Here is a 27,234-nt window from a genome sequence, read left to right on the forward strand (position 1 = left end):
ACCCAAATCCACTACACTTAGTTGTATATTGCATTCTGTGTTCTTGCAGGAACCTCTCTTTTATGAACTAAACGTTCATAAACTAAATTGAACCTGTAGTTTCAAATTTAGTGCCTTTGAAACCCGAAGTTTTCATAAAACAATACACCCATGAAAACTCGACATTTTTCATGAAAATCATGTCTTAGAACTCGAATATTCTAACTTTGATGCTTATGGATGATTCATTCCCATAGCACCAATCACAATCTTGTTCCCTCCAATTCAGTGGATTGTCGAACCATCACAAGTTCGATTTTCTTGATTTGGACATTTCTAATAGAAACCATTTTATGTGGGGTACAAGACGTGAATCTCCACTTGACTATTAAGAAGCTGAGAAACCATTGAAGCCAACAATGGCATGGAAGAGCTGAATAAGCCTCTGCCATGATCTTCATTCCAAGACTTATGCTCGAAGCATTACAAATGGAAATATCTCCCACTCGAGGATTCCATGGCTCTTTGGCTCGCTCATATGGACTATCTAATCATGAAAGGCATTGCCTGAAGCACACCATGATTACGTCCATAAATGAGTACAATTCTAAATTTTATAAATCCGATCGAATTTTGACTGGAGAATACTTTTCTTGTCCTTCCTTGTTTTTAACTTGCCCCTGAAGCAGTAGCGTAAATAGCGAAAGTTTACCAAATTCTCGGATCTAATTACTACCACAAACGTAAGAGAAAGGTATGGACCCAGTTCGGCTGGAGTCTATCGAATAACTTGACCCAGTTCGGTCAAAGTCTACCGAATGGTGATGCACTGCTTCGACAGGGATACATCGAATGTCATATTCTCTCACAATCCAATTTCGAGTTTGTTTTTACAACATATGGTAGAATCAGGGCCTGCCAAGGTATGACATCATGCCTGAAGCATGATCCTTGGTACCTAAGACTTAAAACTTCAAGAATAAGGGAAAATAATCCCAAACCTTAACCCTGCAGAATCTATTTCCGTCTCGATGGAATAGACCATTGGTTATGCACTTGTTCGTGCCCCTACCGATGTTGTTAAGGAGTACCATTCTAGTTGTCAATACGTTAGACTAATTTTGCTCCACCAAACACCGTTGGAAGAGCAGAATTTTGACATGGATGGCCTTTTTGGCTGAATCCCTTTAGTAAACCATTTACTTTGTGAACATTTTTCCATGTTCTTGGATTCAAGTTTGGTGTATGTTTTACTTACGGATAAGTTTATTGATATTGTCCTCGAATATGAGTTAATTGAATCATGTTTCTTAATACATGTGATCGATTCAATTAAACACGTGATTAGGTAGGAATGTGGGAAAGTTAGTTGTTTGGATGAATGCGTACTACGCACACTAACTTTACACCTAAATCACATCTCTAACAAAGACTTTAGGTCTATCCAACCTGATTAAGAACATTGGCACGCTCCTCGTTGTATGAATGGTACTATATCACCATTTAAGGGACCTTAAATTCTCCATGTCATTGAGTTTTTAAGCATATTCGAGATGATAATGATCATAAATAAACCACTGAAGAAAATAAAGTGAAATATCTTTGCACCACTTTCAAAAATGAGCCTGAAGCTTTGATTTGAAGCCAATGAGTTGTATCCCAACTGGGAATACACCACATGTGGCCGTCCTGGAGCCTGGTGATTGAGCAATTTACTTGCTTTGACATGACTTTTTAGGACATTTAGGTCAAACAATGATGCTACGACACATCTCCTTACCCAAAGTAATGATCTTGTGCTTAACTTTGTCAGAGCATTTTGAAAAAGTGGTTTGTGGTATCTGGAAAGCTGATGTTGCGTGTGAAGATTGCAGATAAGCTTTATCCAAGGAAATCTAGCTTTTGAAGTTCGGAGAACGGTGCCTCTTTGATTTTCGAACAAGCAATCCTATTAGGGATCTGGCTCTCCAGATTCGGAGAACGCTTTGATATCTGTAATACTCCAAGCTATGGAAGTTTTGTGATCCTTCAGTACCCGGATCAGTTTCCCCCTTTCTTCTGCTGTGAGTTGTGATGATATGATAACCGGTAATATTTCATCCTCTCCCAAAAATGCATACTTCAAATGTTCAGGAATCGATTTAAGCTCCAATTTGGGTGCCTGAATCACAGAAGGAAGAGTTTTTTCGTTAGAAGTAGGAAGAGAAATAAAATAGGAAGAAGACTTACCACGAATTGGTGAAAGTGACTCAAGGGCTACCACTGTCTGGATTAATTCTTCTTCACTGTGCTCGGAATAATTAAGTTGTCCATGTGTAATGCTATGCACTAACGCCTTCTCTAAATTATCTTGTCCCACACCTTTATTAAAACAATCCTGCACAAAATAGTCAAACACATCAATAGACAAACAAGATTCAAAATCACTAGGGTACCTCATATCATTGAAGATTCTGAACTTGACGTAATCTCCATCAATTTCCATGGTTAAGGTACCATCGTAGACATCAATCTTCGTACGTGCCATTCTAAGGAATGGTCTTCCCAATATAAGAGGAAGTGCAGTAGGCATAGGGTCATGTTCCATCTCAAGAACAAAAAAGTCAGCGAGAAAATTGAGCTCATTCACTTGCACAAGTACATCATCCAATAGGCCTTTAGGATGTCTATTTGAACGATCTGCCAACTAGATTACTACCTTTGTTTCCTTCAAGTCTCCAAGGTTTAATGATTCATACACTGAAATTGGCATAAAATTGATGGATACACCCAAATCACACAATGTTCTCCCAAACTCTTTCCCTCCGATTACACATGGAATGGTAAAGCTACCGGCATCTTTCAACTTCTGTGGTAGCTTCCTCTGCAAAACAGTTGATACTTCCTCGCTTAATGCCACAGTTTCTTGATCATTGAATCTCCTCTTGTTCGTACAAAGCTCTTTAAGGAACTTTACATACTTGGGCACTTGTTTTATGGCATCTAAAAGAGGTAAGTTCACTTGGACTTTCCGGAAAGTATCCAAGATTTCCTTATCAGTTTGCTCTTTCTTAGACTTTATAAACCTACGAGGAAAAGGAATAGGGACACATGAGTCAAATGAATTTTGAACTTCTTTATTACCTATCAGAATCTTTTGTGTTCAATTCTATAGCTTTATGAGACTTTTCAATTTCTGTTGAAGCCTCATCTTGCCCAAGATTCTTGATTTGTAGCTCCCCTTGCTCATTTGTATCTTTCTAGTCTTCTTTTGCATCCTTGACTGCTCAAAAACTTCTTTTCCACTCCTTAAAGTCACAACATTCATCTGCTCCACATTTGGATTCACCACGGTCTGGCTAAGCAACCTTTCTGGTTAGTGTTGTTGCCCTATCAAACTTGCTAACTGACTCATTTGGCGCTCAAGGTTTTCAATTGCTTTGTCTGTTTTCTGTTGATGAGATTGAGTAGAGTTAGCTAAAGAAGCAATTAAATCTTCAAGAGACTTACTTGGAGCTTGTTGTTGTTGAGGCTGAAATGGTGCATGCGGTCTTGCTTGAAAGAAGCCAGGTGGACGATTATAGTTGTAGGGAACCTATTGTTGTCCGTTGTCTTGATTGTTCCACTTTAAGTGTGGATGATTGTGCCACCCCGCGTTAAAGTTGTTGGAGTATGGATCATATTTTTGCCTTTGTTGCCCCTGAAACCTTCCTAACGCATTAGCTTGCTCAAGACCACCTTGATCCATCAATGAAGGGCACATGTCTGTGGCATATCCCATCATTGAACATACACTGCACACCTGTTTTGGAGCCACCATAACCTGTTGCACAAGATTAGTCAAGTTAGCTAATTGTAATTCAATACTAGAATTAGCACTTACCTTGTTAACTTTCTTAAGAGGTAGCTCATCTCTCCTTCCAATGTGGTGGAGAAGATGGTGGTAAGACACCGATGCACGCTTCTGCTTGATTTTTAAGCAAGATCAATGTTCTTGGACCTTCGAGTATGCATATACTACGAAGAGTACCTGAAATAAAAACAAAAACAAAAACAAAAACACTAATTAGGCAAGAAAAGAAAACAATAGAAAAATAAGTAATTAGAAATAACAATCCCTGGTGACACAGCGCCAAAAATTTGATAGGATTAAAAGCACACCACAAAGTAGCACACAAATGTCCTATTGATTTTTCTTATTAACACTAAGATTTGTCAATTGTAGCATATGAAAATAAGGGTCTTTCCCGCAGAATATTGTTTTATCTAACAACTTAAAATGTCACAAAAACTGGTTGTTGTCCTTACTGACCAGCCACCAAAAAATAATTATTAGACCGACTTACACTTATCTAAAGTCTACGAAATTTTATATGAACACACTAGACACACAGAGCTACACTCACACAAATTTTTCGGATTTTTGGAGTTGATTTGCTATTTAAATTAAATCTAACAAAAACATGACAGAAATAAATTTTAAGTAGTTCACAAATTAAGAAAAACGAGTTAGGGGAATTGTTATCCACCACCAAATAATCATGCAAACATGTTATGTTTCATTCAAATTCCTTTTATTTCAGAATGAAAATGCTCAAGTTGGCTCAATGTTAGAACTCAACCTATTACTCTTTCTTATGTAGTATGTTAAGAGAATGGCGTTTTCAACTTAACTTAGTCCCTAACATGCAATCTAGAATGTCGTGTTCATAGATTTAACAAGTAGAAATCATTAAGAACAAAAAGTGTTAGAGTCATCACAAGGTATCGTAAGTACTAGCGTTGTCTTACTTATCCTAGAAATTGGTTCATATGTTAATCGCAATTAACAAGTACTACTCTAGAATATATGTAGGTCCTCATTCGACAAGGGTAGGCACACACATATTCATAACGTTAAAATCCTAGATATGCTTACTAAGTATGCATCCGTAGAAAACACATAAAGAATTCATCAATGAGACAAGTAGTGAATCAATTTTCATCCATTCATAAAAGTAATTCAAACAAAATGTCATAACAAACTTGCAATCATATTCGAGGCTTCAAAACAGCCCCTAACTTCTAAAAATTTAGTTACACATTATTATCAAATAAAACCAAAAGAAAGACATTAGTTTGAGAAGATAAAACCGAGAGAAGAGAATGCCAAGATTTCCTCCTTCCTTTCCTTCCTTTCCGCAAAGCTGCCTTGTCCTCTTTCTTTTCTATTTTTTTTCCTTTCTCTTCTTTTTCCAACCTGCAACCTTTCCCCGTTTTAACTTGCTGCCCCATTTTCTTCTCCTTAACTCACCCACTAACAGCCATTTAGTGATGGCAATAAGTGAGAGGAAATGGTAAAATAATTGTAACTCTTTGGTTAGCCTTTATGCCAATTACTCCCACTTAATCCTCATCTTTATTTCCATTTCCTCTGATATTTGAATAGGTGTCAGCTGGCTTGTTCTTGGCTGCATCAGTTTTGGCTGCTAGATTTATTGGGTTTATTGCTTTCATTGTAGTTACAAACTGCTCAGTCTCTTGTGAACCTTTCAGTGTTAAAATGTCCATAACGTATTCTAAAAAAATGATATTAACAATCTGCGAAATGCTCCAGAAAATAGTCATCCGTAGCTTTCCAAGAATATAAGGCTCATTCTCTAATTTATTTTTACCTGTTCACAACTTGCTTCCAAAGTCAGCTGACCTGCACAGGCAGTTTTGACGAATTTGTTACATAAAATCCCACTTGTGCTATTTTTCTTTTCTTTGCTTGACAAATCCTAGAAAACACAAAAACAAAGTAAATAGCTCAAAAATATAAGGAACTAACTAAGAAAAGAGAAGTGAATTTGATGTAAAATATATATAAATGTGAGCTTATCAAACATGTCACCAGTCAATACTCCATCACCAATTAGGTTAGAACTTCGAAATATTGAAAAGCCAATCTCATTAATATCAAACTTAAACTTCGATTTAACAAGCCTACTAACTGAGACTAAATTCCTTCTCATGGAAGGTATATAAGCAACATCAACCAAATCTAGCAAAAAACCAGAAAATAATTCAAGCTTAACTACTCCAATGAACTCCACTACAACTCTAGCTCCATTGCCCATGAACACTGACACCTCATACTTATTTGGCACCCTCTTACTAATGTACCCCTGCAATGAGTTTGTTACATGAATTGTAGCACCAATATCAAGCCACCAAGTATCATAAGATATCTCAACCAAATTCGATTTAAAACAAACTGAAATTTTATGCACCATACCTTTGTTTTTCTTACTCTCTTTGTTTTCCTTCCAACGTTTATACCTAGTGCACTCCTTTTTCTGATGTCCCACCTTTTTGCAGAAGAAACACTTTATTCCAATACCCTTATGAACTCTTAGATGATTATTGCCCTTATTGACCCTTCTTGCAGCCCTTTTATTGTTTTTCTATGGAGGGTTGTCTTTCTCATTGGGAGGATTAGCAAGGTTGACATTCTGCACTGCATTGACTCATTTCTTCCCCTTATCTTGTCGAATATTTTGCTCTTCATGCACATAGATAACAATCAACTCGTTCTGGTACTCTTCAACTAAAAGTACTCAAAGGGTAAGGAATTCAAGGCAAGATGAACTAGAAAATGATCATTTATCTTAATGTTAAGTGCATTAAGCTTTGATGCTACATCAACCATTGAGAGAATGTGATCCCTCACATCACCACCAAGGTACTTAGTGGTTATAAGAGTGTTCATGAGTGTTCCAATTTCTACCTTCTCGAACTCTTTGAACTTTGCTTCTATGGAGTCAAGGTATGCCTTAGCATTGTCTGACTCAGTGATTGCCCCTCAAACCAGATCAATCTTTTGATTACCAGCAACGCCATTCTATTAGCTTTAATCCACTTTTCATATTCATTCTTCTTTTCTGCAGTTGTATCTTCAGTAGGCCTGGCTAGTTCATTCTCTCTTAGAGCTAAATCGAAACCCATGAGTCCTAGAGTTATTTCAATATCTTGCCTCTACCTCTTATAATTGGTTCCATTGAGTGTTTGAATTGAATTCAGGGAGCTAATTACTGAAAGATTTTCAAATGAAAATAAGCATTCAAGACTCTACATTCTGTATAACTGAACCAACTCAACCTTTGTTTGGTTTTTTTCAAGTTTAATCAGTATCAGTGCAAAGCATATAAGTTCCATAAGTAATGGTACAACATGAAAGCCATCCACCTTTGTTTGGTAATAACTTTCATAGCTCATGCATCTTGTATGTTTTCATTGAGCTATTAGTAACTGAACCAATGTCGATTAGTCACACCTTTATTTGGGGATATAACCTCATTGTTATGGCTACTGATACAAGCTGATCAATTTAAATCTTGAATTTTTAGCAATTCTTGAATGATTGAAACGAATTTGTTGTGTTTCATTCATTCAATTACATCTCAAAAACATTGATCATGTTATAACTTTCAACATGCTATGAACCCTAAAACTTTCGATTTATTAGACATGCTTAACAATCAAGACTTCAGAAGTAAACAATTTCTGAGTTCTAATAGGCCAAAATTAGTTCTTACACCAGTTATGCATGTTAGACAGCTTTAGGGTTTCCGTGAATGCAAGCATAACACAATATGCACAAATAGTATCTCTCAAAAACTTCATACATATACGTGTGCATGCAAGTATTAAACATAGCAGCAGAAAAGAAACCAGAATCGAAACTTGAAGAAACATCAGTTCATTCATCTTGCATGCATGATTTCATGTATGTTAGTTTTCTTATGGATTTTAACTACAAAAACGTTGGCTCTGATACCAAGTGTTAAACTTAATACGTTCATGCATAATAAAACACCATTGAACTAACATTGAGAAGACATCTTCCTAGCACAACAAGCACTGCAGTTGCAGCAAACACTCCTCGAACACTTTGAACTTTAAATGATGATCTTCTGCACACTCACCACCACTGTATTATTACTTGAACCTATAGGGAGTTCTCTAAGTATGTGTATCGGTGGTGTATGCAGGGACCTTCCCTTGGTATTTATACTACTACAACCCTAGTGTACATTCTTGTAATCATACACTAAGATCCCTTATTGTACAAGGATATAATCTACCAAATCTCAATCCAAATAGGATAGTATCAAGAGCCCTTACTCTCCAATTATAACCGGGTTATATACCTTACTTGGAGTCCAAGTTATAGCTTATAACTAAACCCGAATCACGCTTACATTCCACATCAATCCTTATTAACCATATTGACCTTTTAGCTGTTGGATTAGAGTCCAACATCCAACATAGATTTCTAAGAAGGTTCCCAAGTTGATAAGCACTAGGGAAGTGGATCGACCCTCATCTGAAACCATGCCCATGATTAAAAAAAAAACTTGTGTTTCAGTTCGAGCATGATCTGAAGCTTCCATGGTATGAAACTAGCTACCTTGACATCTGCTTGACTAATATGTTGTGTGTATCTGCATATAAAATGTTAAAAATGTTCTCTCTTGGCTATCTAATTTGTCAATTGTGTACTTATTTCAAAGGTCAAATTGATATATAACAACATTAATCTTCATTTCAACTTGAATTTTAGTAGTGTGATCATGAATTTCTTTCTCAATTTTTGTTGTATTGATGAGATAATGTATTTAGTTTGCAATGAAACCGAAACCAAAACCGTTTGAAATCAAACGAACCGCAACCAAATGGTTTGGTTCCATATTGGTTCAAACTTCAAATTGCACCAAAGGCTTCATCTCGAACTGTATTGAACCAAATCATGTCCACCCATATACTCGAGAGAATTTCAAACACGCATTTAACAATAAAAAAATCACTTTAGCCCGTCAAGACTTAAGGTGGGGAGTTTTCCAACCACATTTTCCCTCTCATTATGGAAATAGTATATGATGGAGTGTTTATGGTAAATAAGGTCAGTTCTCTTGCAGAAAGAGTGGGGAATTAAGAGTTAAATATCTTTTCCCGGTGAAATTTTTTTTTGCTAAAAAATATACAAACCAAGTCCACTAAAAACTATACAAAACTTATTCTACATATATTAGAAATTGACTCTGCAAAAGTGGTCGAGGTCAGACTAGGCCAATGACATGTTTGTAATTTTGTTGATGTTTTACATATTGAAATCTGATTATTAAAAAAACTATACAAAATGATCAAGGAGGGGTTGTGCTGTATGTACTAATTGGTTCTACTAAAACCTAATTATGCAAAAATGCTCAAGGATGGGCCGAAAACGAGATGAATTGATTCTGCTAAAATGATCGAAGATGGGATGAACTGATTATGTAAAAATGGTCGATGACGAGTTGAACTGATTCTGCAAAAATGTTGAAGACGAATTGAACTAATTCTGCAAAAATAGTCGAAGATGGGTTAAACTGATTATGCAAAATGGTCGAGGACGAGATGAATGATTCTGCAAAAATGATTGAGAACGAGTTAAACTGATTCTGAAAAAATGGTCGAGGATAAGTTGAACTGATTCTGAAAAAATGATCGAAGACGAGGATGAACTAATTTTGCAAAATGGTTGAAGACGGGTTGAACTGATTCGGTAAAATGGTCGAGAACTAATTCTGCAAAAGTGGTCGATGACAAGTTGAATTGATTCTGCAAAAATGGTCGATGACAGGTTGTATTGATTTTGCAAAAATGGTCAAAGACAGGTTGAACTGATTCTGCAAAAATAGTCGATGACTGATTGAACTGATTATGCAAACATAGTCGATGACTGATTGAACTAATTTTGCAAAAATGATCGAGGATGAGTTAAACTAATTCTACAAAAATGGTTGAAGACGGGTTGAATTGATTCTAGTAATAAAAGATACAAACTGATTCAGCATAGAATTTCAAAACTGATTATGCAGAAATAATCGATGATAGATTGAGCTTATGGCAAATATAATTTTGTTGGAGTTGTGAGGATTGGGTTCTATTAACAACCCTAAAGCCTTAGGGGTATGACTGATATTTTAAAACATTGTTTCCATGTTTTTAGGCAGGGCTTTAGTTGTTTTTATGTTTTTCTTCTTGATATGTTTAAAAACTAGTGAAGTTTTTTTAAATATATTGAAAGCTTTTGTCTCTAAATATGAAACTCCCTAATTAAAAAGAATGTAATGAACCAAATAAAAGAAAAATAAACAACAAAAAAAAGGGAATGAAAAGGACTTCGTTGGACTTGGGTTTAAAAACCTTTAGAATTCGGATCCTCTTTGTGAGGATCTCGAGGATCCGTGAATCATATCTATTCATCGTACATCGTGTGGTCATAAATCATGTCAAATATTTTTATTTAAAATTAAACACAAACAGTACCAGATAAAAATTGACCGCACGATTTACAATAAACGAACACGATTTACGGATCCTCAAGATCCTCACCAAAAGGATTCATAAAGGATCATGTTGGAAACTTTTATTCCTCCAATTTTTTATTAAAGAATAACTTTTACTATTAAAATGCAATTTCTTGAAATTTAGTTAGCTAAAGGCATTTTTCGGTATTTTGAATAGATAGATAACTGCATCCATTAGTTTTTTTTAATTTTTTTTAAAAACAAAACCTAATTTACAAACTTTATTTCATTTTTTTTGGAATTGACTACAATACTTACATTGTCAGATATAATTCACGTAAGTATATGTATTTAGTACAATCACCATCTGATTGTCGATATAGTGATTATATTAAATACATGTAAGTATTGTAGCTAGATCCTTATTTTTAATACAATACTTAGTACTACGGTCTAATAGTATTCCTATTCACTTGTAAGTGAAAGGTCTTAAGGTTCGATTCTTGCCAAAGACGAATTTGAACCACATTATTCCTGGCTCATTGTAACGCTAAGCTCACCCCCTCCCCCTTATACTATGTTTGGATGAGGAAAATAAACTTGGAATTAGGGTAAAAGTCAGAATTTATAAATTGATGTGCACCAATTCATTTGTTTGAATTCATAAACATAGAAATTTAGAATTTCCACCGAGAAAAAAAAAATTGGAATTTTGGACCTCCAATTCCCAAGTTTAAATTCCAAGTAAACATGTGTCATTTCTGTGCTTCTGGTAGGAAGCATTTACAGTGCTTTTTTAGCACCCACTTGAATTTTTACTAAGTATTAATTTCAAAAATATTTTTACTAAAAGCGTTTTCAGTCATTTTAAAAACATTTTCAAACGAACCCTAAAAAGTAGTCAGTATTTATTTGTTCGAATAAAGAAAAACTAAGATCAACCAAAATTAGCTATAAATATTAAATTAAAATAAGGCTAGTTGGTTATTAAATGGAGTGGTTTTTCCATGTGATTTTTGCACCAAATCCACAACTTGCCCATTTTCCCAAAAAAAATAGAATAAGAGTATTGGAATTTCTAGGCAATAGCAAAATGTCAACCAGCTTTAGTTGCTAACATACAAGCCTTACAAAACATTAAAAATGCAAATAAATTATAAAATAAAATAAATATGTATAATATCACATGCACAATCTTAATCGACTTATAAATTTTTCTTATATAAAAATTCACACTACAAATATATCATTTTTTTTATTTTTTTTATTTTTTTGAAGAAGAGAACGATATTTCATTCATTGATAAACGGGAGTTGCTTAACTGTGACTACAGACAGCATAAAGTTCCCTATAGACTTTTCGGGCCTGGAAGGGTGAATAACGTTGTCACTCTTTCAAAAAAAAAATGAAGAAAAAAGAAACAAAAGAAAAGGGCATTACAAATAATATCTTGAAGAGCTCAGTCCCAAAAAGTCATTTCAAACTAGATTTTAAAAAATTCGATAAAAATAAGTAGATCCAAAAATATTATAATAAAGCATAACTAATCACAAAATAATGAGTAGACTTCGAACACTCATCCGAGCTCATCGGAAACCGCACAATATTTCACATTTAATATATCATTTGTGCATATCATGATAATTCATGCAAAAGATTGTATGGGTCAATGCCATTTTTCCCTGGGCAGAAGGAGTCAATGGCGTTTAGAATCAAAAGGGAAAAGTTATTTGACTGACGATGGAGGTCGTCGTCGGTCGCACAGTTGAAGATGGACACCGCGTTCTGAATACAACTAATACAACTTGTAATTCTATGAGCTCTATGATTATCTTCAACTTAGTGCAAATTATCAATTTTCCCTCGCCATCTCTATGAACACACTTCCCAATTTGATCCCACGTTTTCTTCCAAGACAAGATATTACTATGTTACATATGAGAACGGAGATTCGAACTCAAGATAATTACAAGCCCAGACCTTATCCATTTAATCTCACTTTTAAGATTTTGCAAATAAAAATAATTCATTCTACCAAACGCATCACTAAAATGCTTATTTTGTTGAAAATTAAATAAAAAATAGGGCTTGGTGTAAGATTTATTGAGGGTATGTTAAACCTTAGCGTCCCGTCTTAGAAAAAAAATAGCATGTTTTGAAATGGCTTAAGACTAATCGGACACTATTTTCGTTATAAGTCACTTTTTAGGGGAATTTTTCGGTTCTAAATATACACAGTCTTGCAAACTTAGAACATAAATATAACTGAAAATATGAGTATACACCTTGAAATTCAATTCTTTAACTAAAACCCACCATGATAAATTTATCTAACAAAAACCCAATGACAAGGCTTCAACTAAGCATTATCCATAATTTAATGGCTTATTATATTAACACCCGACATATTGTTGAATAAACCCCCACATTTGCTTTTTTTAATTAAAATGATATTAATACACCCCACATATTTCCTCATAATATCCTCACACCTCACACCCCATATTCTCAACATACACCTTACATTTTCTACATACACCGCACGTTTTCTATGCACCCCACATTCTTCAAATCTTTTTTTGAAGGAAAAAAACCCTAACTTCCTGCGTGCTTGATGTGGAGAGAAGGAAACAGACACTTGAGAGGTGCCAATTGAATGGAATAGGTAATTGCAATAATTCACCCTTAAATTGAATGAGTTATATTGCAGTAATTCACCACCGAAAACAGTGAGGCACCATTACTAAAAGGACCGAAGAATTGCTACATGGTTAGAGGTTAAACTTGATAGCACAAAGAAACAAAATTCATATTATTAGAGAAGTTCCTAAGAGAGAAGCATTTAGGTAATATGGTTTTTTGGGAATTGTAAATAAATATTAGGCTTAAATCAATCAATAATAGGGCTTGGGTAGTATAGTTTCTGGGAAATCACAAGCAGATATTTGGGACTGGTCTCCTTTGAAATCAAAATTAGGGAATAAAATAACGCAAATAGCTTAAACAATGCTCATAGCTTGGTTAGGATTTTGTTCAACAATGGAGAGCGAGGGGTTTTGATAGTGAAGAAGGTAAATAATACGTTAAAAGTGATTTAGGGTGTTTTTAGAAATTTCTTGTTTTTTTCTAAACCTAATAAGGTCGAAATTGTCATTACATAATAGGGCACATAAATGATTTCATGTTAAATTTTAACGTGGGATGCTCATAAAAAAAGCCTAATTAAATTTGACTTGGAAAATATTGTATTTTTGGATGTCTAAATTACTCCCAATAACTTTGACTTTGGATATGTTACTTGTTATCTACATTTATTCTAGATTATTTGATTCATTTCAAATAGCTTACGCTGATCTGGAAAATAAATTTTCAAACATGATTTCCATGCATATTAATAACAAATTACCTGGTATTAAAGTTTTGTTCCTTATATAGTTGTTTTCACATTTGTGTAAAATTGAGCATTTTTTCGTTCCTTTTCAAATGATGCTAATAGGTAAATTAGTATATCCTACAAATAATAAAAAAAACTTATTTTGTTCAAAATTACCAACACCTTATGTCACATCCCAAACCGGCTCCGCCGTAGCACGATATTGTCCATTTTGCACCCCGGCCATGCCCTCAAGGTTTTGTTTCTAGGAACTCACATGAGAACTTCCTAGTGGGTCACCCATACTGAGAATACTCTCGACCAAACTCGCTTAACTTCAAAGTTCCGATAGAATCTGAAACCAGTGAGTTCCCAAAAGGTCTTGTGCTATAGGGAGGGGAGCATGTACATATAAAGCACATCACTCCTTCTCCGTTTGTCGATTTGGGATGTTACAATCCACCTCCCTTAAGGGCCCGACGTCCTCTTCGACACATTTGCACCGAACGACTCTGATACCATTCTGTCACATTCCAGGCTCGTCTCCACTGTAGCATGATATTGTCCGCTTTGGGCTTACCATTCCTTCATGGTTTTGGTTCTGGGAACTCATGAGTAACTTCCCAATGGGTCACCCATCCCTTAAATGCTCTCGCCCGAACTCGCTTAACTTTGGACTTCCAATGAAATCTGAAGCCAGTGAGTCCCCAAAAGACCTCACTGTACATATAAGGCACATCACCCCTTATCCATTGGTCAATGTGAGGTGTTACATCTTACCTACAAAATAAATAGTTATTGTTTGATTCAAAATTAATTAAATACGTATATTTTGGAAAATTATTTGCACACGCATATACATAATAACATCAAAAACGTGCCTAACATATGTAATAATCACTGTTCTAAAAATCTTCATTGTCCCGATTAATGCCTAGGCGTTTGAAAATTAAGAATGACGCCTAGACTTGCTAAGGGGCCCACCAACCCACACAGACCCACCTAAGCGCTCGCCTAGGTTGCGACTCACTTAGACAGAAAATAGATAACTTTCATTTTGCATTTTATTTTTTTCAATAAATTGTAAAAAACTTGTCGAATACTTAAACAAACACACATTATATGCTTGTTTTTCATGTTTTTATTATGTTCTAGTACTCAATAATATACATATATATATATATATATATATATATCATTCTATGTAGTAGTTTATGATGAAATTATAGATATTTGAAGTATAAACATACACTTATTTACACGAAATATAATAGATTTACTTAAATCCACCTAGGCGATAGACTCCAGCCCGCCGCCCAACTAGCGGCTAGCGTCTTTTAGAACCTTGGTAATAATGTATGCAAAATAATTTACTTACAAAAAAAAAAAAAAAAAGGAATGTTGATTGATTGCACACACCAAATAACAATAACAAAATGTGCCCAGGATATGTAATCATACATGCAAAATAATTTACCTACAAAATAAAAGAATGTTTTTAGCCAATTGATTAAAAAATTAATTAATTACCTATATTTTACATACAAATGTAGATAAATTATTTGCACACATATATATAATAATTACAAATGTGCCCGGTACATACATGCAAAATAATTTACCTACAATGATTGTCAAACATATAAAAGAAATGGAACATTTGATGGTAAGACAAGTATATAATAAGGCACTTATTTTCCATGGCAATCTATTTCAAATTTGGGTTTTATTTTAATGTTCAAAATGAGATGAGTTTTTGTTAAGAAAATAAGTGTTGCATGGGCTTTTATATAAAGAACCCTAAATATAATCATGCTTGTATTTGGTTATGTAATTTTTCTAAGTAAGTTAGAGCATCTCCACTAGTCACCCAATTGCAAGGGCAATTGGGTTGAGTTGCCTTTCACCCAAAAAAAACTCCTCCAACAGTCGACAAAATGGGAGGCAATTGGTTGAAAGCAGCTGCCCCTTCAACAATTGCAAGGGCTTGCGCCCTACTTGAAGCCTAACAGACCAGGGGGCCACGTGAAGCCCAGAGTTATTCCAACGCGTGAGCTGTTCACCAGCTCTCCCACTTCCCCACCCACACCACATGGGTCTTTGTAAGCCTTTTATTTAAAAAATAAAAATGAATAAAAATAAATAAATAAAAATTCATTCAACGGCCAGGATTAATCCAACTCTAAAAAATTAAAAAAAAATCATAAAAATTATTTAGAAAAATTAAATAAACCTACATTATTCTCACTTTTAAAATCTTCCAAAGTTCAACACACTTGCAAACTAACATTTAAAAGTACCCAAAAATCTACGGCAATAATGATACGTGGGATAAGACAAAGAAAAGATTAAAGAAATATAAGAATAAAAGAAAAAGTGTTTGTGAATAGTAATCGGTCTTGCCATTTCTCCTTCCAAACATGTTGACTTGCACCAAGGCAATTATTGTTTAGAATGAATAGTGAGAACAATTTATTGCCCTTACTCAACAATTGTCATTGCCGTCTACCAACTAGTTGAGATGCGCTTATACTTGGAATACCTGTCCTTTTTTATATGTATGGTTTTAAGATAAAAATAATATACTATGTAATTTTTTTTTTTTCAGGTTAGAAAAGAAAATGAAATCAGTAATAAATAAAGTGGACTTCTCCCATTTATTTTCACAAAGGACAGGTATTCTAAGTACACTAGAAGAGAAAATGTTAAAATTTGGAATGCAATGGCAACGATGTAATTACCTTGCCGTTCCAGGTCCGATCTTGAAACTTGAATCCTTTATATACATCCATCCCCATCGGTCTCAAAAATCTTCATACACTCCCCCCATTTTCAGACCTTCCTCGAGGACAAAAGAAAATGTCAGGCTACCCACACCCTCCTCCCGGCTACGGCTACGGCAGCGCTCCACCACCAGCCCAACCTTACGGCGCGCCGCCTCAAGGCCAGCCCTACGGCGCGCCGCCCCAAGGTCAAGGTCAACCCTACGGCGCAACGCCGCAAGGGCAGCACCAGACAGCCCAACCCTACGGTGCTCCGTCTGCACCGTACGGCGCTCCATCCTCCGCACCGTACGGTGCTCCGGCAGCACCGTATGGCACGCCTTACGCGCCAGAGAAGCCGTACAATCCAGACAAGCCTCACAAGAATCAAGGTGGAGGAGGCGGAGGCGGATACCCGAATCAAGGTGGAGGAGGCGGAGGCGGATACCCCAGTCAAGGCGGAGGAGGCGGAGGCGGATACCCGAATCAAGGCGGAGGAGGCGGAGGCGGATACCCACCACCTGCTCATGGTTACGGGAGCCCGTTTGCGGCTTTGTTGCCGTCGGTGTTCCCGCCGGGCACAGACCCGAACGTCATAGCTTGCTTTCAGCTGGCGGATCAGGACGGCAGCGGCTTCATCGACGACAAGGAGATGCAGAGAGCTCTGTCGTCGTACAATGAGAGCTTCAGCTTGAGGACTGTTCATCTTCTCATGTACACCTTCACCCAGACCAACGCCAGGAAGATCGGTAACAATTTTCAAACCCTAACACTCCATGGACTCCTATCTGTGTAATTTTCTCGTCCAATTTGGGAATGTATGCCCTAATTCTGCGATTTTGATCGGCTCACAAACGGTGTCGTCTGGGGTGAGCACTGAGTCGCTGTTAGAATCATGTTGCGTAATGTCCATCATGCCCTCAGTCTCTATTTGCGTGCCCGCGTTGTGTAATTAAGTCAGACACCGGGGCCTAACGGATAGAATCGAAACGCCGGGGCCCACCGTGTGATTCCGAGTATGGCAGTCGTGGTCAGTGGACCGTTAGATGTTGATGGCATCACGCGTTATGCTAAGCGGGAGGGATCCAATGTATTGATGCAGAACTTTTTCCTGTGTTTGGAGAATTAGAATTACTTAAAGTGTTGACCGTCATCGTGGCGTCTCGGTCCATTTTTCTACATGGAATGACATTTATTCTTGGACCGGGAACACATGGAGAATTAGAATTACTTAGATGGAAAGAGTTTCACCGTGGCGTCTCAGTTCATTTTTCTACATGCAAGTTGCTCTCCTGTTTTCGTGCTTTTGAAATCATCACCATTGCTAATTTGCTACAATATATCTTTGTAGCTTTCAGTGTAGCTCAATTCACTATTAATTCACTGAAACAGTTGATAATAATGATATTTATTCTGTGTGTGGGTATATTGTGAAAACAGGGCCTAAGGAATTCGCTGCACTGTTCTACAGTCTTCAAAGTTGGAGGGTAATCCCCAGAATTCCCTTCTATTTGTTTTTGTTTTTGTTTTCTAAGATTTTTTCTTTTAATTTTTGTGGGAAATTAACTCTTTTGTAATCGTTGTGGTTGATTAGGGAATATTTGAGAGGTTCGACCGGGACAGAAGTGGGTTCATTGATGCAAATGAGTTGAGAGATGCACTGCTGAGTCTGGGATTTTCTGTGTCACCTGTAGTTTTGGAACTGCTGGTCTCTAAATTCGACAAGTCTGGAGGCAAAAAGAGGGCCATTGAATATGACAATTTCATCGAGTATGTTTTCTTGTACTTTTTTTTTTCTTTTTTTTTTTCTTTTTTTTTTTCTGTCATATTTTGCTGGGTTTGGTTTGAGGATCAAATCTTTATGCGTTAGAGTTGGAGATACGTATTGCATTTCGTTTTGGTGTATTTTGTATTATGTTTTCTTAACGATATGCTGATTATGCATTGTTCTTTTGTTTGTTTTGGTTAAATGCAGGTGCTGTCTGACTGTTAAGGTGAGTTTGATTTTCACTAAAGCTTATATTTTGTGCACTTAATTTATAGTTTTAATTGGAGAACTTTTGCTTGGTCCTGTGCTTTAAATTTCACTCCTACTTTTGATATTTGAGCATTGTTTACAAGTTTTTGCTATCTTAGCATATCTTAAAAGCCTCGATGTGCAAGTGTATTCAAAACGAGAACAAACACCCCTTTATTCTTTGCTTAATTTCTTTGCACGGAAACCTTAAAATCATTGTTCATCACTGAGTCATAGTTTTCACAACATTAATACCTTACAAAAAGGGCTTCCATTATCTCAAGTTAGCTCAAAAAAAGGGGTGTCTGTGTGCAGTTTTATGCTGTTGGATGAGTACAAGATGTAGGTTAGCGGATAAACTGTTGATACTTAATGGAGCGTTTTCTTTTGTTATTCTTGTGTCTTTCAGGGATTAACTGAGAAGTTTAAGGAGAAGGACAAAGCGTACACTGGTATGGGAACTTTCAATTATGAGGAGTTCATGTTGACTGTCCTGCCATTCCTCATTGCGTAGGTTGTTCGTTGTTAAAAGGCTTTATGAATTCGGGTTTTTACGGTAATGTAATGTCTACCTCTTTTCTTTTTTTTTTCCTGTTTCTTGGTGGAGTGGATGCTGTAGCTGTATTTTAGCTTTCATATAATAATGCTTTCAGAGTTTGGTTTTTGCATCATTTTCCTATTAAAGGTTAATGCGTTGGAAATAAAAGTTTATTTGTAGTGATTTTCTTTTCTGTTATGCATGGTACTTACAAAAGTATGAGTCTTTCATTTTGTTTCCACCTGTGATCTCACCCGATATAAGAGCTGCCTAATCGGCAGTCCAACTCACGTCTCGCTCAGTATGAGAGTTACCCTAATCAGTCAGGCAGCACGATAATACAAAATGTGAATGCGAAAATTATATTTTGGGGTCAAATGCTTCCAAAGTGGGTTATGCCGTGTGTGGATTGACGTGCTAATATTAGGATGAATTCAATAACAAAAAGGAAAGCCATGAAGCGTCCAAAACCAAATTTTATTTGGGTGACTTGATCTTTCATGTGTTGGAAAAAGTCGAAGTTTGGTGGACATCAGATCCAGATCCGTAGCTTGTGTAATGTTTTTATACAAGTCGTTCGCAAATTCATCTCCCTTCCCCAAATTCGTCTCCACTCAGAACGGTTGGTTCCATGATTGGATTTTTTTAGTGTTTGTATTCCTGTTCGTCTTACTCTGGCTCTAGAAAATTATGGTCCCACACTTTGCATATATACCGGATTAGATTCACTTTTTTGCTTTTTTAAATGATCATTTTGCTACCTACCAAATATTTTTTTTATTTCACATGAATTTTTTCTTTGAATTTGCGTGGATTGATCAGTAGCTATTATAATACATGCACCAAATAAATAAAAAAAAAAAAACTAGTTTTAAGTTACATATAAGGCTTTTTTTGAAGTGCTTTTAAAAACACTTAAACTGCTTTTAGAGAAAATGTTTTTGGGTCCAAAAGCATTTCAAGTGCTCTTTCAAGATTCACTTGCATTTTTATCAAAGATTGGTTCCAAAAACATTTTTACCAAAATCGTTTTCAGCAATTTTAAAAGTACTTCCAAATAACTCTCTACCTACCTAAAAGGTAAAATGAAGAGCACATACATCCCTTAAATTATCTTAATAGTTGCTACTACGAGATTATATTTCCTTGCTAAAACACACATAAAGATTAGATTACCTTGTTACCGAAAAAATAAAGAAGATTAGATTACCTTGTTAGTAGATATAATTAATAGGCCAATTTTTTTGTGATCTATGTGGTGATATGGTACTTTCAATGTTACCCCCGCGGTGAAAAAGTTGTTAACTAAACCTCTGTAGAGAGCCTCGTTAGCAATTGAGGTCCAAACCTAAACTTTCATTAATCTCCCGTTAAATAAGACCACATGACTATCACATGGTGTCATTTATATCCAAATTAAGAAAGCCATGGATATCTGTCGTTTGATTTGGTGATGGATCCCTTGGAATTTGGAGGACGACCTCTTTCTCCTCCACCACCTAGCGATTGATCCCAGGGCAACAAAATCAAACAGCTCCTGTGGCTGCGTCCTTGGCAAACACGAGGAGTGAGACTGATGTGTTCGGTGCGACAACCCTCTTCCTATCTTGGGATATATATTGTTTGCACATGAGTTCAACCCCTGATTGAAGATGTGGTAGGCAATGCAAACAACAATGGTTTATCACAAGCATCCGTATTTTCAAACGAAACTATACCTAAGAAATTAGGCGCGACTTCACCTTCACCTCGTCTTCTAGCCATTGACGTAGATTTCCAGGATTAGCTTCACCTTGTCCAAAACTTCTTTTCCATGAAATCCAACTCCATACTAGATGTCCATGGCCTTCTTAATCTGGATTGAAATGACAAATGTAACCCCTATGTGTGATAGTCATGTGGGTTTATTTAACGGGCTGATGAAAGTTTAATTTTGGACCTCAATTGCTAACGGCACTCACCAAGGAGGTACAATTAACAACTGTTTCAACATAAGGGTCACATTGAAAATGTCGTGTCACCACAAGGAACACAAAAAAATTTGGCCTAATTTAGGGTTGAAGTATAATACGTATCTGAGAGTATTCAAATAGATATATCTTAATATAGAGTAGGGAGACAACATTTTTTTGTATCATATTGGGGTACCACGTGATATGACAAATGATGCATACAACCAACATTCAACAAGTGGGAAACTATTAAACTTCAATTTCAATATAAATGGGTAAAGAAGAAAAAGCACACATATCCCTCTCTAATGTACTTAGACACTAATTAAGCAGAACCTCCAATGTCCCTTGGAGTGTATAACAGCACTGGTCTTCCATCCAGTTCCTGAGTTGGCCTTGCATTCATCTCGAATCCCTGAAAACGACACACACACGGTTAAACTTGAACTGCGCAACGCAGATTGAACAAGGAAAAAGTGTCTCTGCATCAATGCCTTAGTTTTTTCTTTCACACGCTTTCAACTTTTCTTCATTCTATAGCTATTTATAGAACCCGAGATTGGATATCTGAACTCGAATATCCAGTTGCCGGAAAGTGTCTTCTTCCATCAACTTCTTTGGTTTTAACATTGTTTAACATTATAGATGAGGTGTGGAATCTATGGACCAACGATTTCAGTGGTTTCAATTCAACTCAAAGTAGAAATATTGATCAATATGGTTTTGTTGTAATCTTTTAATGAGCAAGTCACACGGTTGTGGATCAAGTACTCAACCTCACATCGGATAGGTAAACAGTCTCTCGCGTTTAGAGTTTTCAATTGGGATATATATTTTCCGAATTCAGATATACTTACATCATGTACAGCCTCCCTTAGTGCATGCACTTGCTCCCTTGAGACTGTCCTCACCTATAAAAAGAAAAATGTTGGCAACCAGGTTGTTGGAGTAGAGTGAAAATCTGTCATTGCAAAAGGGTAAGGAGTGAAAAACCTTTTTGACGATTGTCCAAATTACACCCTCAGTGCACGGAGGAACGGTAAGAGAACCGATATATCTGTAGTACTTTCTGCTTCCGAACTTAATATCCCCAGGATTAATAATCCCTATGTCAACCTCCCCTTCTATCCCAACCGATTTTATGTGGTGGAATAGCTGCCAGAATGGATAACAAAATAACAAATAAGTGTATAAACCAGGAACCAGTCTGGCATTTAAGGTATGAAATGATATAGCAGCTTAAAAGTCAAAAGTCCCGTAGCTTGTTGTATTTTCGCTTCATGAGAAAATTTATACCTTTTCCAATCAATTGTTTAGCAAAGAAATGGAGGTTACTCATAGAAAACAGGAAATTATGCTATGGGATTACATGCTACTCTTTCTGATACGTGTTAAATGATAACCGAGTGTTTTTCTCAACTTCAAAACGTCCCACAGCATGATACAACAGGTCTGTTTAAGTTTTTTCACTGCATCTACATATCCAGGCAATATTACCTAATTAGTTAGCTAAGTTTGTATAGCTGATATGATAATTGGTTTGTTGAGCAAAGCGTGTTTTGTGTCTCAAGTATAAATAGATAAGGTTTTTCTACATTATTGCATTGAGTTTACGTTCATTACCTTAAACTCATGAAGGTTTAGAGGCAAACAGAGAGAGATACCTTTGAAAGGAGGGGATCAGGTCGACCATATTTGTACACAATTCCAATTACAGCAATCTTTCCGGTAGAGCTTAAATGAACAACATGAAACTCCAAAGCATACCTATGAAGAAAATTAGAGGAAGAAATACATCGACAGAAATTAGAAATGGTTATATACCAATATAAATTAGCATGGTAGCTGCAACATTAGATTATATATTTCACAGAATAAAAATTGCGAAAAACCGGGGAAAAAAAAAATAAAATAAAACCTTGATCCATTAAACGTATGTTCAGAGGGTGAATGCCAATGACATTGTAACAGTCTATAATCAGTCCCATTTATGTTGATTTTTCCTGCATCTCCGTTCCACCTCATCTGATAAAAACCCCATGTTAAAAACAACTAAAAACTGTCACATATTAACATATTCAACTGATTGGATTCAAGTTCAATATGATGGACAAATATGGAAGAGAATAGAAAGAGTAGACACTTGGGAGCGGTGTAGCTCACCGTGATGTCATGACCTCGGTTCTTCACAGTAGCAGGAGCTGGTTTGTAACCCCTTTTCAATTTCCCCAAGTGAGGGAAAACCTGCACCCTTTGGTCAAGAAGATCGATTGGAGACTGCAATTTTCCAGTATCACAAACTTTCCAATGAGGGTCAATTTCTCCCCATTTCTTTGGTCCTTTACCAGTTCCTTCAAGATAAGTAAATGGAGTTTCATCACCTGCCCCATATATGAAAAACTAGGTTAATTACATCACAAGGTACGGTAATCCAAGCGTCTTATTTCCTATATCTACACGTTATTTCATGAAAATATCTTCAATAATACGTAGCATTGAGTGATACCTGAAATGAAGGGTTACGATTGAAATAGAAGATCTAATTGTGGAAATCAAATCTACTTTCATAAGATAACCAAAGTCTAAATGTACCACCCATATTTACAGTCTGTGTGTGAGAGAGAGAGAGAGAGAGAGAGAGAGAGAGGATACTTTCTTTCTCAGACAAAGAAAAGATTGGATGGTGTACATTAAAACTAAAAACAAGGACTTGAATGAGAAGAAAGAAAAAGTTAGAAAGACACTAAGAATAATTCAACCTATGGCAGACAGTAAGAAGCTAAGTAATACTTTCTCTATTCCCAAGAATACCAAAAAGAACTCATATGGTCTAAAAATGTCGGTCCAAGCACGTGACATTGCTACCTAATTGAACTTAATTCCATAAAAATACCAAGTATATAATGCTTCTTTCAACAAGTCAGTCCAAAGCGGGGTACCCAAAAATTTAAATCACCTAGATCTGAATCACATGCATAATTTCAAAATTGGTCCTACGTGTTAAACATGCATTGTTAGCTTGATTAGCTAATTATACTAAGCAAAGTTGTTGAGTTGATGATAATTGTCGTGCATTTGAATTTTCTCACTCTTGATACGTCATTTTGGCATCTTTAGAAAATAACAATGTCACGCGTTTGAAAATTCTCACATGACATTGTATTATTAATTTAGATGCCACTATAATGTAAGGGGAGTGTAGGTAAATCTCTCTAGCAAAAGGTCAAGGAATAATAAGAAAGGTAAAATGTTGGTGTGGGTGCATTAAATCCCTAGATTAATGCAAGAATCAGAATCAAAATGATTTATATTGTTAGAAGGACTTCAATTTCAAATTGTTTGTCTTGATTTTTGATCCTGGGTTTCTTATGACTTCACAGAACACAATATTTAGGAAAATGGAGCTGCCATTTCCAGCATATTCTTATATAATTTGTGTAGTGTGTGTGTGTGTGTATTGAAAGCATAACAAACACCGTAAACAATGTGGTGTTCATAAGGAAACATAACGGTTTGACAAAAAAAATCAGGAAATATAATGGAAAATAAAGAAAATGAAATGTTGGAAGAGGGAGAGAATAATTACCAACTTCATCAGAGTCCTCGACTGCTGCACTGCAAATGGTGAAGGAGGAGTGATGAGACGAGAAGAGGAGAGACGCAAGAAAGAGAAAGAAGAAGTTGGGTTTGGTCATGGCGACGTAGAACAAGCTCATAAATTTGGTTTTGGTGATTGGATTGGGAGGAGTCGGAATGAAATGGCATGTCAGAAGAAGAGATATAAATATGTAGAGAGAGAGAGAGAGAGAGAGAGAGAGAGAGAGAGAGAGCAGCGTATTGGGAAGACAAAGCCTTTTTCAGACCAGTAGAGGATTTCTGTAACAAGTAATTAATTGGAGATGGATTGTCTGCCCTTCCCTTCCCATACCTTCCAAAGTAATTAAGCGGCTTTTGCTTAATTAACCCACTCTCTGTTAATGTTATGAGGTAACGGCTACTTGCGCTTTCATCTCTTGGCTTCCCGGCTCCCACCTGCTGGAAATTAAAATCAGCCACGAATCTAGGAAATAATATTACGAGGGTCAGTAAGAGTAGCGCACAATTTTTTTTTATACTAGAAATAGCATACATATCATCTTTTCATCGAGTCTTGGTAGGCCTGAAGTCATTTGGAAAAGCATACTACACACTTGTTAATTCCTCATTTGCATGGGTAACTAACATGTTCCAATGCTGCTCTCATATGAATGCTTAACGAAGAAACACACTTATCTTGAACATACTAGCAATGTTTGATATCATTGCATCCTATCCAAGAATGATAATGCTTTGTTATTCTCTGACATCACCATTTCATTTACTTTGCATTTTTTGATAGTTTTTTACTTGGTTCATTTTTTCTTCCTACAATTGTAATCACAACTAACAACAAACTAGAGGTAAATAATATTAGGACTAGACTGTAAAGGGGCAACTTTTCTCTAACGCATTTTATCAAGCAGTTGAAGGGCATATATGAAGGGAAACTCCAACCTTCAAGGGGGCAGCACCCCCCTTGCCTCTAAGTCGGTCGGCCCCTGATTAACGTCGTAAGTAACATTAACTTGGTAATTATCACAATAATTATTTTGGATGTTGGTGTGTTTACAACTTTAAATATTTACCAGAGATTAAAGCGTAATATTGGGAGTAGTCTAATATCTTATACAAGTCCTTGTATGATTTGATTCCTCAAATCATGCATGGCTTATAAGCCTTTGTATGGTTTGGTCCCTCAAGCCTTTGCATGGTTTGGCCTCTCAAACTCTTACATGGTTTGGTCTCTCACCGATGTGGAACTTTGTCTTCATTTTCTCACACGTCCCCTCACATGTGGCAAATTTAAATTTTCAAGTCTGACACATGGACAACACAAATAGGGTGATGTGGAGCACATGTGGTTATTGGACTTCACACATGGAGCAACCTGCTCTAATATTATAAAAAAGTTGAGGTTCTACCTTAAAACCAATTGGTAATATAGGAAGTAGTCAAACCTCTTATAAACCCTTACAATGATTCTCCTTTCATCGATGTAAGACTCTTTTATCTTTACAATCTCATTTCGGACACTAATTGGGTGCATTGTTGAGAGTATAAATGTTATATTTAGGGCCATTTAGTATTATGATTTAATATTATTTCTCTTTACATGTAAGTGAGATGTCTTAGTTTTGAATTTTGAAAATGAACAATTCACATCTTATAATTTAATTCGTTTGTAAGTAGAAATAACTCCTTACAATTTTCTTAATCGTCCAAATAAATAAGGAAAAGAAAAGGTAGTAAATGAGGAGACTGTAACTTTGAAAGTTTGTTCATACTTTTTCATATTACCCATGGGTTAAAGATTAATGTTGGGTTTAGGGTTTGATTCTCTTTCATTTTACAAAGAAAGGAAAAAGGATTAATTCCAAGTCCAATTCTTTGTCTACTTTGGGTATCCTTTGGATGTCTTTTGTATACTCCATGTCATATGGTTTTTGTAAGCAATGGGAAAAGAATAATTCGAACTTATATCACTAGATTAGATGTAGTTGGTATAATTAAAAGTTAAGGTGCAAATGCAATTGCATTTTCAATTAAGGTTTTGAAACTCTTGTATGAAACAGGTTTATTGCTATTATGGCATTCCTCCAATAATTTCAAGTTGGATGTAAGTTTCTCTTCACATGACATGATATTTTAAATCACAACGCTACGTAACGGTGAACTCATTTATGAAAGTCATTCTCCTTTTCGTAGCTCCAAGATATTATTTTGTCAATTCGTTGGGCATTGACTTGGGATAGATGAGAAACTTTATTGGCGTTGGATTGGCTTTTTTGGGTTTGTCAATCTTGGTTCGTGATTGATCAATTATCTATTTTTACATGAGCAAAAATATGCAAGTTAGACATCGATTTTTTAATATAACATTAGTTGAATGTGGTGAACCATCCCCACCTAATCCTACACTAGCAATTAGAATCCACACATTTATTTTATCCCCCTACACATCCCCCTGTTTAATCTTGGTCGTATTAATTTAGTTTGATTTATTCAATTCGATGATCATAAATTAAAAAAAAGTGTGTAAAAAGCTAAAAAGGATGTGGGAAAATCACTTTTTGATAAAGTTCAAGACCTAATTCAATTCCAATTACAGATAAGTAAATATGGTTGAGAGGTATGTAAATTGCATTCGGGAAGGAATGGTTTTGGGGCCGACGGGTCTTAGTAAATGGGCATCGGCCCACCTCTTCTCAAAAGAAAAGCACAAGTTGCTACAACAAACGT

The 27,234-nt window shown here is 36.0% G+C and overlaps 2 protein-coding genes across 8 annotated transcripts; one reads left to right on the forward strand and one right to left on the reverse strand.

Moving 5' to 3' along the window:
• Positions 1–16,451: 16,451 nt before the first annotated feature.
• LOC126593044 (probable calcium-binding protein CML49) lies at positions 16,452–19,147 on the forward strand. Of its 6 annotated transcripts, none has more exons than XM_050258902.1 (6): positions 16,452–16,834; positions 16,868–17,158; positions 17,850–17,896; positions 18,004–18,179; positions 18,385–18,403; positions 18,836–19,147. In XM_050258902.1, exons 1-6 carry the CDS (start codon positions 16,507–16,509, stop codon positions 18,938–18,940), a joined length of 966 nt encoding a protein of 321 aa, XP_050114859.1. In that variant the 5' UTR covers positions 16,452–16,506; the 3' UTR covers positions 18,941–19,147. The 6 variants fall into 6 exon arrangements, with proteins under 6 accessions (XP_050114859.1, XP_050114861.1, XP_050114862.1 ...); XM_050258904.1 differs by having other exon boundaries at positions 16,901–17,158; XM_050258905.1 differs by having other exon boundaries at positions 16,452–16,801.
• Positions 19,148–21,040: 1,893 nt separating this feature from the next.
• LOC126593045 (alpha carbonic anhydrase 4-like) lies at positions 21,041–24,882 on the reverse strand. Of its 2 annotated transcripts, none has more exons than XM_050258907.1 (7): positions 24,503–24,882; positions 23,080–23,297; positions 22,835–22,941; positions 22,581–22,683; positions 21,910–22,071; positions 21,774–21,827; positions 21,041–21,331 (listed from the first exon to the last, which is right to left on the reverse strand). In XM_050258907.1, exons 1-7 carry the CDS (start codon positions 24,630–24,632, stop codon positions 21,242–21,244), a joined length of 864 nt encoding a protein of 287 aa, XP_050114864.1. In that variant the 5' UTR covers positions 24,633–24,882; the 3' UTR covers positions 21,041–21,241. The 2 variants fall into 2 exon arrangements, with proteins under 2 accessions (XP_050114864.1, XP_050114865.1); XM_050258908.1 differs by lacking the exon at positions 24,503–24,882 and adding an exon at positions 23,509–23,565.
• Positions 24,883–27,234: the final 2,352 nt, after the last annotated feature.

The sequence above is a fragment of the Malus sylvestris genome, chromosome 12 (genome assembly GCF_916048215.2).
Source record: "Malus sylvestris chromosome 12, drMalSylv7.2, whole genome shotgun sequence".
NCBI lineage: Eukaryota > Viridiplantae > Streptophyta > Magnoliopsida > Rosales > Rosaceae > Malus > Malus sylvestris.